The sequence below is a fragment of the Odocoileus virginianus genome, chromosome 3 (genome assembly GCF_023699985.2).
Source record: "Odocoileus virginianus isolate 20LAN1187 ecotype Illinois chromosome 3, Ovbor_1.2, whole genome shotgun sequence".
Lineage (NCBI taxonomy): Eukaryota > Metazoa > Chordata > Mammalia > Artiodactyla > Cervidae > Odocoileus > Odocoileus virginianus.
The window spans coordinates 9,566,099-9,580,984 of record NC_069676.1 but is presented as its reverse complement, the minus strand read 5'-3'; the positions used below and the strand labels follow the sequence as shown (position 1 = coordinate 9,580,984).

Genomic DNA, 14,886 nt, shown 5'->3' with positions numbered 1-14,886 from the left:
TACACATTTTATAACCATATGGTAAGCTTCCTTAGTATATAAAGAGCTCCTAGGGGAGTTCCCTGGTGGTCTAGTGGCTAGTGTCGAGTCCTGCTCCCAAGGCCACAGGTACAAGGCCTTGCACCAAGGTCATAGAAACGGAGCCCAGAACGGAGGTCACCTTTGAAGCTGATTGAGCCCCTTTGCAAGCATTGCCAAAAGCCCCCCGATATCACAACAAGCTGATATCAGTTAGGCGAAGATGCCCACTGCAGCTAACACCCTATAGTACCCTGACCAGTCATCTAATGCCACCCTTCAGCAGGAGTTTTCTTTGCCTTGAGTCTGTTAACTCATGAAAGCTGTCAACTCTCCCTGGTCTCTCAGGAGGTCGGCCCCCTGTGCTCGCAGTGCCCACGTTTTCTCTGCTCTTTGTTCTGAATAAAATCTCACTCCCTTCTGAAATGCTCTGTGTCTGGAAATTCTTTTCCAACCTGGGCTCGGACTGCCTCGACAGTTGGGATTCTGAGCCTTCACTGTCACGGCTCAGGTTCAGTCCCTGAGAAGGGACTCGGATCCTGCAAGCCATGTGGAGTAGCCAAAAAAAAAACATTTTAAATGAAAAAAAAAAAAAATTTTTAAATGAACAGCAACAACAACAATTTAAACAAAAAAAAAAAAACCCTCCTAGAAAGCAGGAAGGAAAAGATCAACAAAGAATAATGGGCGAGGAAGGAGATCAGAATGGAAAAAGAAACTATAAATAGCTCTTAACTACATGGAACTATGAAAATATGTTCTGCCTCGCTTGTGGTAAGGGAAATGCAAATTTTCTCTGTTCTGAGATAACATTCTTCGCTTGTCCTATTGGCAAACATCCAAGGTTTGATGATACTCTCTTGGTAAAGCTGAAGGGAAAAAGGACTCTTACCTGTGGCTGGAGGGAGTATGAGTTAACCTAACCCTCAAAGGGGGAAATTTGGTATTATCTGTGAAAATTACAAATGCACATAATCTTCGAGCCAGAAATCTCACTTTGCGGAATTTATCTGCAGCTACACTCGCGTGTGTGTGAAATGATGTTTGCATAAGAGTCTTCAGTGCAGTGTTAACCTAAGAACAAATGGATGAAAATATGTTTGTCTCCAGCCGTGAAATTAACTATGGGGCATCTAAGTGGCAGAATACTTTGTGGTTACAGAAAATGACAAGTGCATAAAGACAGCTTTGGAAAGGAGAGAGAGATGGCCAGCATTTGTTGTTAAGTGTGTGGGGAGGTGGGGAGGAAGAAGGTGTTGAAGAATATGTAAAACCTTCAACTGAAATTCTGATACACTCTACCACATGGACGAACCTTGACCTATTATGCTAAATGCAGGAAGCTACACACAAAAGGGCAAATACTGTTTGGTTTTTATTTGTAAAGTACCTAGAGTAAGTAAATTCAGAGACAAAAAGGAGGATGGTGGTGACCAGAAACCGGGAGAGGGAGGGGCAGGGAATCGCTGTTTAATTGGATACAGAGTGTCGGTTGGGGAAAATGAAAAAGTTCTGAAGTTGGATGATGGTGATAGTTACACAACAATGTAAATGTGCTTAATGTCGCTGAACTGTATACTTATAAATGGCTAAAATGGTAACTTTTTATATTTTATTTATATATATGTATATAACCACAATAAAAAGAAACTTTTTAAAGCTACCTTTAACATAAAAGCAGGTGTGTGGGAGGGACTTCCCTGGTGGTCCAGTGGCTAAGACTCTGCCTCACCAATGCAGAGGGCCTGGGTTTGATCCCTGGTCAAGGAACTAGATTCCACATGCCTGCTGCAACTAAAGACCCAACTTTGCAACAAAGATCAAAGATTCTGAGTACCTCTACTGAGACCTGTAGCAACCAAATAAATAGGTAAAAGCAGGCGTGTGTGAGTGGGTGAGGGGATAAGGACTCGAAGTTGGATTTCTTTTATATGTACCCAGAAATTCTGGAAAGATACTCAGGAAATGAAGAGCAGTGAGCTGCCTCTGGGGAAGGGAGGGTAACTAAGACTTGAGAGGAACATCCTGCAACATAACTTTACACTCTTTGTTGAAGCATGAGAATGTGTTAACTGTTCAAAAATAAAATTAGTTTACAAATCTGGAGCATGGTTCTATTTAGGATTGGTAAAATTTTATTTTATTTATTTTTAAAAAGTCTTTATTGAATTTGTAACAATAGTTTTCTTTTTTTTATTTTTTTTGGCCACAAGGCATGTGGGGTCTTAGCTCCCTGTTTTTCAGTGACTCCGTCGTGTCTGACTCTTTGTGACCCCGGGGACAGCAGCATGCCAGGCTTCCCTGTCCTTCACGATCTCCCTGATCAGGTATCCACTGCACTGGAAGGCGCCTTCCAGTCTTATCCACTGGACCACCGGGGAACTCTCTGCTTTACTTTATTTTTTACTTCACATCCTCATGGCATATGAGATCTTAGTACTCTGGCAGGGATTGAACCCTTGACCCCTGCATTGGAAGTGTGGAGTCTTAGCCACCAGACCAGTAGGGAAGGCCCCAGGATTGGAAAGATCTGAGTGCATTTTTATGCTGACCATGATAATGATGATGATGATAACAATAATGATATTGGTGTGTGCCTGCTCAGTCTCTCAGCCGTGTCTGACTCTTTTGCGACCCCACGCACCATAGCCCACCAGCATCCTCTGTCCTTGGGATTTCCCAGGCAAGAATCCTGGAGCGGGTTGCCATTTCGTACTCTAGAGGATCTTCCCAACGCAGGAATCAAACCCGCATCTCCTGGGTCTCCCACATTTCAGGTAGATTCTTTACTGTTGAGCCACCAGGGAAGCCCATAATGATATTGCTAGCAGATTACCTTTCGCAATTCTTTTATAGTTTCCTAAGGCTGCTGTTACCATTCATCATAATTGGATGCCTCCAGCAATGCAGATTTATTCCCCCACAGCTCTGGAGGCCAGAAGTCCAAAATCAGCAAGGTTCAGCAGAGCGGTGGCTCCCTTCAAAGCCTCTTTTGTTTGCCGTCTTAGTCCCTGAGTTGTGTCTGACTCTTTCAGGGATTTTGCAGGCAAGAATACTGGAGTGGGTTGCATGTCCTTCTCCAGGGGATCTTCCTGACTCAGGGGTGGAACCTGGGTTTCCTGCACTGGCAGGTGAGTTCTTTACCTATAATCCACCAGGGAAGCCCAAAGGGCCTAGGGAGGATCTTTCCTTGTCTCTTCCAGCTTCTGTGGCTCCTGGCATGACTTGGGCCTCTTTTGACTACATCACTCCAATCTCTGCCTCTAGCTCCACTTGGCCTAATCTCTTCTGTCTGTGTCTTTAACACTTGGCATCAGATTTACAGCCCACCCAGATAATCCAGGATGATGTAATTTCAAAGTCCTTTTTCCTCTGGGAATTCCCGCAGTGGCTAAGACTCTGAGCTCCCAATGCAGGGAGTATGGGTTCCATCCGTGATCAGGGAACCAGATTCCACAAGCCACAACTGAAGATCCTGAGGGCTGCAAGAAGCTGAAAGTCTTGCGTAATGCAACTGGGCTTCCCAGGTGGTGACAGTGGTAAAGAACCTGCCTGCCAATTCAGGAGACATAAAACTGTGACAAACCTAGACAGCTTGTTACAAAGCAGAGACAACACTTTGCCAACAAAGGTTGGTGTAGTCAAAGCTATGGTTTTTCCAGTAGTCATGTATGGATGTGAGAGTTGGACCATAAAGAAGGCTGAGCACCGAAGAATTGATGCTTTCAAACTGTGGTGTTGAAGAGGAGATCAAATCAGTCAATCCTAAAGGAAATCAGTCCTGAACATTCATTGGAAGGACTGATGCTGAAACTGAAGCTCCAATACTTTGGCTACCTGATGGAAGGAGCTGACTCATGGGAAAAGACCCTGATGCTCGGAAAGATCGGAGGCAAGAAGAGAAGGGGCAACAAAGGATGAGTTGGGTGCATGGCATCACGGACTCAATGGACAGGAGTTTGAGCAAATTCTGGGAGATAGTGAAGGACTGGGAAGCCTGGTGTGCTGCAATTCGTGGTGTCACAACTGATGGATTGAAAAACAACGAGGCGTGGGTTCGATCCCTGGGTCGGGAAGATCCGCTGGAGGAGGGCATGGCAACCCACTCCAGTGTGCTTGCCTGGGGGATTCTACGGACAGAGAAGCCTGGCATGCTACGACTGACTTGGCACACACGCACATACTGCAACCTGGCACAGTCAAATAAATAACACTTTTAAAAAGACCCCTTTTTTCCCAAAAAAGATCATGTTCGCAGGTCCTGGGGGTTAGGTCGTGGATATATCTTTCTGCAGGTCAGCATTCAACCCACTTCCCTTCCTGGGTGCTATGCTCGGTGATACGAATTTTACATTATTTCACCCAAGTCCTCAAACAGCCCCATAAAGCACATACGCTTATTATCTCCATCTTCCCAATGAACTCAGAGAGGTGCCGTATCTTGCTCGTGGGAAGTGGGATTTGAATCCAGCTCTGATGGGCTCAAAACTCTGATTCTGTGTGAGGCACAGAAAGAAGCTTCTGGTCTTGGGACGGTCCATTAAAGGCAAACAGTCAGGCAGCAGATATTTTTCTGGTGGGTTTGTTCATCAGCAACCCCTGGGACAAGATCAGGGATATGGAGAAAAGGGCAGAAGGGTGTGGCCCTGGAGAGGAGCCAGGAAAAGAAGAGGCAGAGGAAGGGAGAGGATTATTCATAAGGCCTTTGGAAGCAGTACAGTCAGCTCTGACTCCTGCCTTCTGGAGTGTTGCCCTTGGCTTTGGGGGCAACTGAGGCCAGGAGTTTGTCATGAAGAAAGGACAAAGGAAGAAAGTTAGCATCCAAAGGGGATGTGTCAAGTGTAAATAACATTTAATTAAGCAGCACTTACTTCGTGCCACAGACTTTTACAAGAATTTGACACACTCACTGAATCCTCATTTTACCGATGAGGAAACTGAGGCCCAGAGAGGTTAAGAGACTTGTCAAAGGTCACACAGCAGGACCTAGGCAGAGATGGGATTCAAACTCAGCTCTGCCCATCACCAGAGCCCCTAATGGATGATTTTTTTTTTAATTGAGGTGAAATTAGAAATAAATAAATTGAGGTGAAACTGCCATAATATAAAATTAACAATGTTAAAGGGAACAATTCAGGGGTGTTAGTAGAATCATAATGTTGTGAAACCACCACCTCTGTCTCATTCCAAAATGGTTTCATCACCCTAAGATATACCTGGTAACAATTATTCTTGATTCCTGCCTCCTCCCAACCCTTGGCAACCACAGTCTGCCTTCTGCCTCTGTGCGCATGCCTCTTTTGGACATTTTCTATCCATGAAATTATACAAGATGCGACCTCTGGTATCTGGCTTCTTTCACTCAGCATTATGTTCTCAATGTTCATCCACACCGTAGTGTGTGTCATTGCTTCATTCCTTTTTATGACTATGTGATATTCCATTGTCTGGGATGGACCATATTTTGTTTATCCATTCATCTCTTGATGGGAATCTGGGTTGTTTTCACTCTTTGGCTGTTGTGACTAGTGAGACTCTGAACATGTGTGTACATGTAACATAAAAATGGTCAATGTGGGGACTTCCCTGGTGGTCCAGTGGCTAAGACTCCATGCTCCCACTTCAGGGGGCCCGGGTTCAATCCCTGGTTGGAGAGCTAGACACTACGTGTGGCAACTAAAGATCCCAGATGCCGAGACAAAGATCAAAGATCTCGAATGTTCCAACTAAGACTCAGTGCAGCCAAATAAATATTTTTGGTGAAAGGTGGTCCATGTTTTTTCATAGGAATTGTACCTCAATGCTTATTTATTTTTGACTGTGCTGGGTCCTCACTGCGGTGTGGGCTTTGTCCAGCTGTGGCGAGCGGGGGTGACTTTCTAGTTTCTGTGTGTGGGCTTCTCTCATTGCGGGCTCTAGGGCGTGTGGGCTGTAGTAGTTACAGTTCCTGGGCTCTAGAGTGCAGGCTCAGTAGTTGTGGCACATGGATTTAGTTGTCCCACGGCATGTTCAATCTTCCAGGACCAGGGATTAAATCTGCGGCCCCCCCTGCGCTGGCAGGCAAATTCTTAACCACTAGACCACCTGGGAAGGCCAATATTTCTTTTTTTTAAGTAATGCTATCAGCTGAGAGCGCCCAGAAGCAGCAACATCAACCTCTACCCCCAGTAGCAACAAGCAGACTCAACATCCCGATCTTGACTTCTCAATCTTGCCACCACTTTCCAGTAAAGGAAACCCAAGAAAGGAATTCCCAAATCTTTGGGGAAATGGCTGATTCTAGGACTGGGGCAAGGAAAATGGAAGATAAGCCTGGAACATCGTGTGATGCCAGAAAGTAAGGAAGTACTCAAAAAGAAATATGGAGTCATGTCAAAAGAACAGTGCCTGAGAGAAAATGCTCAGAGCAGGGGCCAACTGAAAGAGTCCCCATGGCCAAAGCTGGAACAATTTGGGTGGTAAAATAAACAGTAATAGTATTTAATTTTCACCCAAAGGAAAAAAAAAAAAACTCTTCGTGAGTCCACATTGGGATAAATAAATGATGGAGCAAGTAAATAAATGGACATGAATCAGCTCTTCCTTACAGAAGAATTCCAAAGAATAAATAATAACAAATGCAGAAGGAGAGAGGTAAATGGAAATTTACTAACAAACAAATAGCACAGTAATAATTTCTGCACACACAATCCACCAACGAAGGCTAAACTCAGTGGATGGAATGGGAAACAGGATCTTTGCATCACCTCACAGTGTCTCACTTAAAGCATTTATTGGCTAGTATAGTTTTGACATTGTAGCTGTTCAGTCACTAAGCCGTGTCCGACTCCTTGTGACCCCACGGACTGCAGCATGCCAGGCTCTGCTGTCCATCATCTCCCAAAGTTTGCTCGAATTCATGTCCATTGAATCAGTGATGCTATCTAACCATCTCATCCTCTGTTTAACATATGTCCACAAATTCTACCATACTCTTCCTCAAGACAGTGTAGCTTAACTCCCGCACTCTGGGTGAAGACTGGGAATGTTCCGTATCTGGACCTGAGTAATGGATGCAGAAGTGTGTTCTGTTTGTGAAAATCCTTCCAACATCCACTGATGGTCTGGGCACTTTTCTGTATGCATGTCACACTTTGATAGAAAGTGCAACTTGCTGGAATGGAGGGGGGAAAAAAAGGGAAAAAAAGAAACAGATTCAGTTATCTTTTTCAGAGGTGCCCTGTTGGTATAAAAACTAATGAAAACCAGGACTTCTCTGTGGTCCAGCGGTTAAAAATCCTCCTGCCAAGGTAGGGGACACAGGTTAGGTCCCTCATCCTGGAAGATTCTACATGCTGAGGGGTAACTAAGCCCATGGGCTACAACTACTGATCCCCTGTTCTGCAAACAAGAAAAGCTACCACAATGAGAAGCTGCGCATCGCAACTAGAGAATAGCCCCCACTTGCTGCAACTAGAGAAAGCCCAAGAGCAGCAACAAAGACTCAGCACAGCCAAAAATAAAAGGAAAAAATAACCTAAGGAAAGCAGGGAATTCCCTGGCAGGCCAGTGGTTAGTATTCTCATGGCCAAGGGTCTGGGTTCAGTCCCTGGTTGGGGATTGAAGATTCCACAAGCCATCAATCAAGTGAAAACAAATGAGAAGCAGAGAAATGATGACAGCTGAAGTCAGGATGATGGTTACCTGGGCATGGAAGAAAGAATTGTGATGGGGCAGTGGGGGTAGGACATCAGTGGTGCTGGCACTGTCCTCCCTGATCTGGGTAATGATGACTCAAGTGTTAAAAAATCATTACTTAAAATAATATATTAATTTATTTGGTTGTGCAAGGTCTTAGTCACAGCATGCGGAATCTTTCAGTTTCAGCATGCGACCGCTGAGTTGCAACAGCTGGGATCTAGTTCCCTGACCAGGGATCCAACCCAGGCCCCCTGCATTTGGAGCCTGGAGTCCTAGCCACTGGACCACCAGGAAAGTCTTTGAATCATAATTATTTTTTAATTGCACAAATTGCAATTTTTTTTCCCACATTTTGGTGGTGTCATAGAGCCAGCTTACACTGACTCGTGAGAACTGATTAATAACTTTTCAGAAAATTGGCTATATCACACCAACATCATATTGATAGCTTGAAATAGGCCAGAAACCTGTAACTGCTACAAATCAAGACCTTTTTGTTTCTGGAGAGTCCCTTGAGTTGTTTTTTCCTTTTTTTGTTTTTTGTCTTGTTGTTTTTTCATATTTTTAAAAATTGAACTATAGTTGATGTACAATGTTGTGTTAGTTTCAGGTGTGTATATATATACACACACACACACACACACATATATACATATGTGTGTTGTGCTTAGTCACTCAGTCGTGTCTGACTCTGCAACCCCTTGGACTGTTGCCTGCCAGGCTCCTCTGTCCATGGGATTCTCCAGGCAAGAACACTGGAGTGGGTTGCTGTGCCCTCCTCCAGGGAATCTTCCTGACCCAGGGATCAAACCCAGATCTCTGACATTTAAAGCGGATTCTTTACCGTCTAAGCCACCAGGGAAGCCCATATATATATATATATATATATATATACACACATATATATATACACAGTGTATATATATATGTGTGTATATATATATATATGTGTATATATATATATATATGTATATACATTCTTTTTCGGATTCTTTTCCCTTGTAGGTTATTACAAAATATTGAGCATAGTTCCCTATATATAGTAGGTCCTTGTTGGTTATCTGTTTTACATATAGTAGTGTATATATGTTCCCCTGGAGGAGGGCATGTCAACCCACTCCAGTATTCCTGCCTCGAGAATCCCATGGACAGAGGAGCCTGGTGGGCCACAGTGCATGGGGTCGCAAAGAGTCGGACATGAATGAAGTGACTTAACACTCATGCATTCGGGGTGTGTATATTTACCCTAACCTCCTAATTTATCTCTCCCCTACTCCTTTGATGACCATAAATTTGTCTTCTATATCTGTGTGTCTATTTCCATTTTGTAAATAAGTTCCTTTGTATCTGGAGAGCCCACTGCTAAACATTGCCCCACACATGACGGCTCCTCTCTGAATGGAGTGGGTAGCCATTCCCTTCTCCAGGGTATCTGCCTGACCCATGGTTCAAATCTGGGTCTCCTGAGTTGCAGGCAGATTCTTTACCATCTGAGCCATCAGGGAAGCCTGTATATGACATTAGTTAAACATATAAAAATTATCTTTTAAATTAGGGTAACCTACACGTAACATGAAATGTATCATTAAGTGTACAGTTCAATGAACCAAAGTACATGCACATGGCTGTGTAACCATCACCACCATCCGCCATCAGAACTCTTCATCCTGTGAAACTGAAACTCTGCCCCCCCGATTTTTTTAAAATTCTTTAAAAATGTTCCCTGGAGGGAGAGATAAACTAGGAGGTTGGGGTTGACATAAACACACTGCCCTAAATAAAAGAGAAAACTAAAAAGAACCTGTTGCCTAGCACAGGGAACTTTGCTCAATGCTCTGTAATGACCTATATGAGGAAAGAATCCAAAAAAAGCAGTGGATATATGTGTATGTGTAACTGACTCACTTCGCTGTACACTGAAACTAACACAATATTGTAAATCAACTCTACTCCAATAAAACCGTTAAAAAAAATTTTTTTTTTTTTCCTTTTGGAGAGCATGGGCTCTGGAGCCAGAGGCCCTTCTTAAACTTCAATCCCCACTTTCACCTATTAGCTAAGCTTGGACACCTTATGTCACTGTTGTTTCCTCATCTGTAACATGGAGACAATCTCAGTCCCGATCTCATAGTTCAGTGGTTCTCTAAAGTGTGGCTTCTAGAGACTTCTCTGGTGGTCCAGGGGATAAAACTCCACACTCACAAGGCAGGGGTCCCAGGTTCAATCCCTGGTCAGGGAACTAGATCCCATATTCACAATTAAGAGTTCAGAGGCCACAACTATTAGTAAAAAGATCCCACATGCTGCAGCTAAGACCCAGGGCAGCCAAATAAATAAACTTTTTAAAAAAGTGTGCTTTCTGGACCAGCAGCATCTGCATGGCCCAGAAATGTGTTGCCAGTGCAGATTCTCAATGGGGCTTCCCAAGTGGCTCAGTGGTCAATAACCCACCTGCCAACGCAGGAGATGCAGGACATGTGAGTTTGATTCCTTGGTTTGGGAAGATCCCCTGGAGGAGGACATGGCAACCCACTCTGAAGGAAAGCTACACGGCTCAAAATAGCTTGGAGTTAAAACTTCCCTCCAGGTCCTCCCCACCATTCTATACAGAATAAAGAACTTTCTCCCCCGAAGAAAGGAATGGACATTAAGATTGATTACATTCAGATCCCAGCCGATCCCAGTCTCCAGCCGGTTTCAGGAATTCCTTACCCCAGCTGCTAAAAGATGACTAATCAAAAATAATCATGAGGAAAAACAGACCCCCTCAAAATGATGCATCTCCGCATATAAATGTTCTATATATACCTACTCTCTTTTCCACTTAGCCCAGCAGCCCACTAATCTGACTGCTGCCCCTTCTCACCTCATTAAAGGTGATCTGTTCCTGTAAAGTGCCGGTTTCATGTTTGTTTGTTTTTTTCTCAAACCTCGCCTTTTCTAACTCCCTTTCCTTAGACACTCCAGTATTCTTGCCTGGAGAATCCCATGGACAGAGAAACCTGGCCGGCTACAGTCCATGGGGTCGCAAGAGTCAGACACAGCTGAGCACGCACACACATACAGATTCTCAGATGCTCTGCAAATAGTGTCCAGCGATCTGTATTTTAACAAGACCTCCAGAGTCTGAGGCTTGCTCAGATTTTGAGAAGCATTATCATAGGTTATGGAGAGGATTACATTGATTAAACAATATCTGAACTATTTAGAGCGGTGCCTGGCCCCATAACCCACACAGTGTAAGCGATCAGTATTATTATTACAGAAGAGGCCCAGGACCCTAGCAGTAGGGTGGTAATGAGGGGCTGGTTGCGCACTCCCTCCTGGTCTGGTGGGGGTCTGGGTTCCTGGTGATAGCTTACAGTGAACGGTGTCAGATTCATGATCTCCAAAGAAGATTTAGCTTCGGGACCAGGCACCAGCTTGATCACTCAAGAGCTGTTGCATAGCAGAGTTTTACTAAAGTGAAAAAGAGACAGAGAAAGCTTCTGACATACACATCAGAAGGGGGACAGAGAGTGCTCCACTCTCTAGTCTTAGCAAGGGAGCTATAGACTTTTCAATTGGTTATTAACAATAAATCAAAAGAATGTCTCAAAGTTATAAAGGTCTTACCAGACCCACTCCCACAATATACATTTTATAAGATGATAGGATTAGTCAGAAGGTTCTCAAGAAAGAGAAACATATCGTCAAGCAGGATACATTGCTGTTATATAGTCATTGGTACAGAGTTTAAGGAAAAACATATTTGAGCAAGATGAGTTGTTTTGTTGTTCAATCATCAGCTCAGGAAATGGCAACCCACTCCAGTATTCTTGCCTGGAGAACCCCAGGGACGGAGGAGCCTGGTGGGCTGCCTTCTCTGGGGTCGCACAGAGTCGGACACGACTCAAGGACTTAGCAGCAGCAGCAGCTCAGGGCTTAAAGAAAAAAATGTTTGTCTTTTTCTCCTCCTGGAGAACTCCAGACCCCGAGCTCCTCCTGGAGAACTCCAGACCCCGAGCTCCTCCTGGAGAACTCCAGACCCCGAGCTCCTCCTGGAGGACTCCAGACCCCGAGCTCCTCCTGGAGGACTCCAGACCCCGAGCTCCTCCTGGAGGACTCCAGACCCCGAGCTCCTCCTGGAGGACTCCAGACCCCGAGCTCCTCCTGGAGGACTCCAGACCCCGAGCTCCTCCTGGAGGACTCCAGACCCCGAGCTCCTCCTGGAGGACTCCAGACCCCGATCTCCTCCTGGAGGACTCCAGACCCCGATCTCATCCTGGAGGACTCCAGACCCCGATCTCATCCTGGAGGACTCCAGACCCCGATCTCCTCCTGGAGGACTCCAGACCCCGATCTCCTCCTGGAGGACTCCAGACCCCGAGCTCCTCCTGGAGGACTCCAGACCCCGATCTCATCCTGGAGGACTCCAGACCCCGAGCTCCTCCTGGAGGACTCCAGACCCCGAGCTCCTCCTAAGAAGTGACCTACCTAAGAATTGACTCTCTCACTGGTCTCTGCTGAGCGGAGGCCTTCTCACCTCTCTCTGTTGAAGATGACAGCCGGTGATGACAGCTGGGCCACGTCACCCTATTCCTTCCAAAGGTTATCACTTGGTCCAGGAAATGGGAAAGGTCAGGGTTTGGTGGTGGGGGGCATGCCTGCCTCCCCTCTGCTGATGGAGATAAACGAGGTCACTCTGCTCCTACAGGACAGGAGGGGGAAGCGAAGATGTATAAATGAGGGGCCAGGAGGTGGTAGAGGCACCAGTCACCAGGAAGCTGCCTTGCTGTGCCCATTCTCGCATCTCAGGCAGCCCCGTCCAGCATGCTCAGACACCTGGTGCTGTTGCTGGCCGTGGGGCTGCTGGCTGGGGAGCTGTTGCCGAGGACCGAGGCCCGGGCAACACCCTACGGAGTGAAACTTTGCGGCCGTGAATTCATCCGAGCAGTCATCTTCACCTGTGGGGGCTCCCGGTGGAGACGTGCCCGTGACGCTGTGGGTAAGGCTGGGGAGGTAGTGTGTGTGGCCGCGGGATTGATGGGACATGAGGTGGGTCCCAGAAAGCAGAGACGGAGGTGAGATGCGGGGCTGGGGCAGGAAGGTCCCTCCTGCACCACATGCAGCTGGGGAGATGGGCCAGGCCCTTGAAGCTGTGCCAAGGCTGAGGAAGCCGGTTGGCAGAGCTGCAGAGCTGAGATGGGGGATGGAGTGGGCGGCAAGCCATCTGAAGCAGCTAGAGGTCTGGGATACCTGCTATGTGTGAGCCCTGTGTTACACAAGGCTGCTGTTTGCCCAACCCTGGTCAGCGCCATTCAGAAGCCGAAACTGAAGTGTTTTCCAAGCCTTCAGGGAAGGGAGTAAGAGGAGTGTGGTGAATACAAGGCTAAATTTACCACCTAATAGGTGACCCTCCTCCCAAGTTGCCTTTCTTCCCTGATCCCCTTTATCTGCAAATAGGAGGCACAGCTCCTGTATCTTGCACAGTTGTTAAGTGGCAAAATTGAGTATAAACTGATTAAGACAGAACTGAGTGCTTACCATATATCAGATGCTATTTTAAGTTTTTTTTTTAATGCTTTTTTTTTTTTTTTTGATGTGGACCATTTTTAAAGTCTTTGTTGAATTTGTTACAATGCTGCTTCTGTTTCAAGAGGCATGGGGAATCTTAGCTCCCCGACCAGGGATCAAACCTGCATTCCCTGCATTGGAAGGCAAAGTCTTCATCACTGGACCATCAGGGACGTCCCAGGAGTTATTATTATCCCCACTTTGCAGACAAGGAAGCTGAAGCTCAAGGGTGATAACTGGACTAGGGCTCAGTCAGTTCAGCCCCCAGACATGTGTTTTTCACCATCAGGTCCTCAATAACTAAGTAGGAGGGGAAAAGCTGGGCTTCCCAGGTGGCACTAAAGGTACCCAAACCTTCCTGACAAGATGCGGGTTTGATCCCTGGGTTCGATCCCTGGGTTGTGAATGTCCTCTGGAGGAGGGCATGGTAACCCACTCCAGTATTCTTGCCTGGGGAATGCCATGGACTGAGGAACCTGGTGGGCTATGGTTTATAAGGTTGAAAAGAGTCGGACCCAACTGAAGTGACTTAGCACGGAGGGGAAAAGCTGTGACAGAGGAGGAAAGTCAAGTTCAGTGGGGTTAAACTGCTCATCAAAGAAGGAACCCACATCTGAGCAGAATCAAAGTCTATACTCACGAGGCTTAGTCACACTCCAGAACAGAGAAGTAGTTGGGCCAGCCCCGAGCTGGGACTCTGGGTGTGACACAATCCCGAGCACTAACTCTTCTCATCTTTTGCAGAAGATGCCTTCCCAGAGGTGGACACTGACTCGGAGAGTGAGCTGGATGAGGCAGTGGCCTCCAGCGAGTGGCTGGCCCTGACCAAGTCCCCTCAGGCCTTCTACGGGGCCGGACAGGGCTGGCAGGGAACCCCAGGGTCTTTGCGGAGCAGACGCGACGTCCTGGCTGGCCTGTCGAGCAACTGCTGCAAGCGGGGGTGCAGCAAGAGTGAAATCGGCAGACTCTGCTAGAAGCGGAACTGGGCAGCAGGGGGGCACCGGGGTGAATGCCCCAGCCCTGCCATCCACCTGGCTGGTATCTGGCTGGGCACTTGTTTCTGGTCCCTCACGCATTCATTCATCAGCAAGTCACGGAGGTCCGGCACTGTGGGCTCAGAGTCCCCCCCACCCAACCCCGATCTTTGAGCAGTCCATCCCACCCATGAGCAAGCTATGCCCCAACCTGGCCAAATGGGGACCCTGACGTCTGAGCAGCCCATATGATGCCTTTCCTGGCCTATTCTGTCTCCTACTGTCCCTACTTACCCAAACTGGCCACACTCAGACCCTTGCCCAAGCTGTGACTCTCTCCTGTCCCACCTGTGGCCACTCACCAGCTCAAACTATACCCCCACTCCATTTCAGCCTTCCTGCCTGCCAGCACTTCTGCCTGCTAGCCCTTCTCCCTCCAACCCCGCCCGTTGCGGGGAGGGGGGCGGTTCTAAAGCTGTAGACCCCAGGGTTGGTGGAGGGACTCCTGGGTTTTCTTCATATCCTGGGGTGGGAAGCTCAATGTGTGTGTGGTGGGAACGGATCAGAATCTTCTCCAGCCCCTCAAAATAAAAAGTTGCAAAAGACTTGGCAGTATGTGTTGTTTGGGGAGGGAAGGGGCAGGTATCAAGGGAGCTTC

The 14,886-nt window shown here is 46.7% G+C and overlaps 1 protein-coding gene across 1 annotated transcript; it reads left to right on the top strand.

Moving 5' to 3' along the window:
• Positions 1-12,435: 12,435 nt before the first annotated feature.
• On the top strand, positions 12,436-14,796 carry RLN3 (relaxin 3). The gene is made up of 2 exons (XM_020916620.2): positions 12,436-12,685; positions 13,999-14,796. Exons 1-2 carry the CDS (start codon positions 12,511-12,513, stop codon positions 14,226-14,228), a joined length of 405 nt encoding a protein of 134 aa, XP_020772279.1. The 5' UTR covers positions 12,436-12,510; the 3' UTR covers positions 14,229-14,796.
• Positions 14,797-14,886: the final 90 nt, after the last annotated feature.

Bases quoted from the DNA above. Each gene is read 5' to 3' on its own strand.
- RLN3 (XM_020916620.2), top strand. From the start codon at position 12,511: ATGCTCAGACACCTGGTGCTGTTGCTGGCCGTGGGGCTGCTGGCTGGG. The intron at 12,686-13,998 runs GTAAGGCTGGGG...CATCTTTTGCAG, and splicing joins ACGTGCCCGTGACGCTGTGG to AAGATGCCTTCCCAGAGGTG.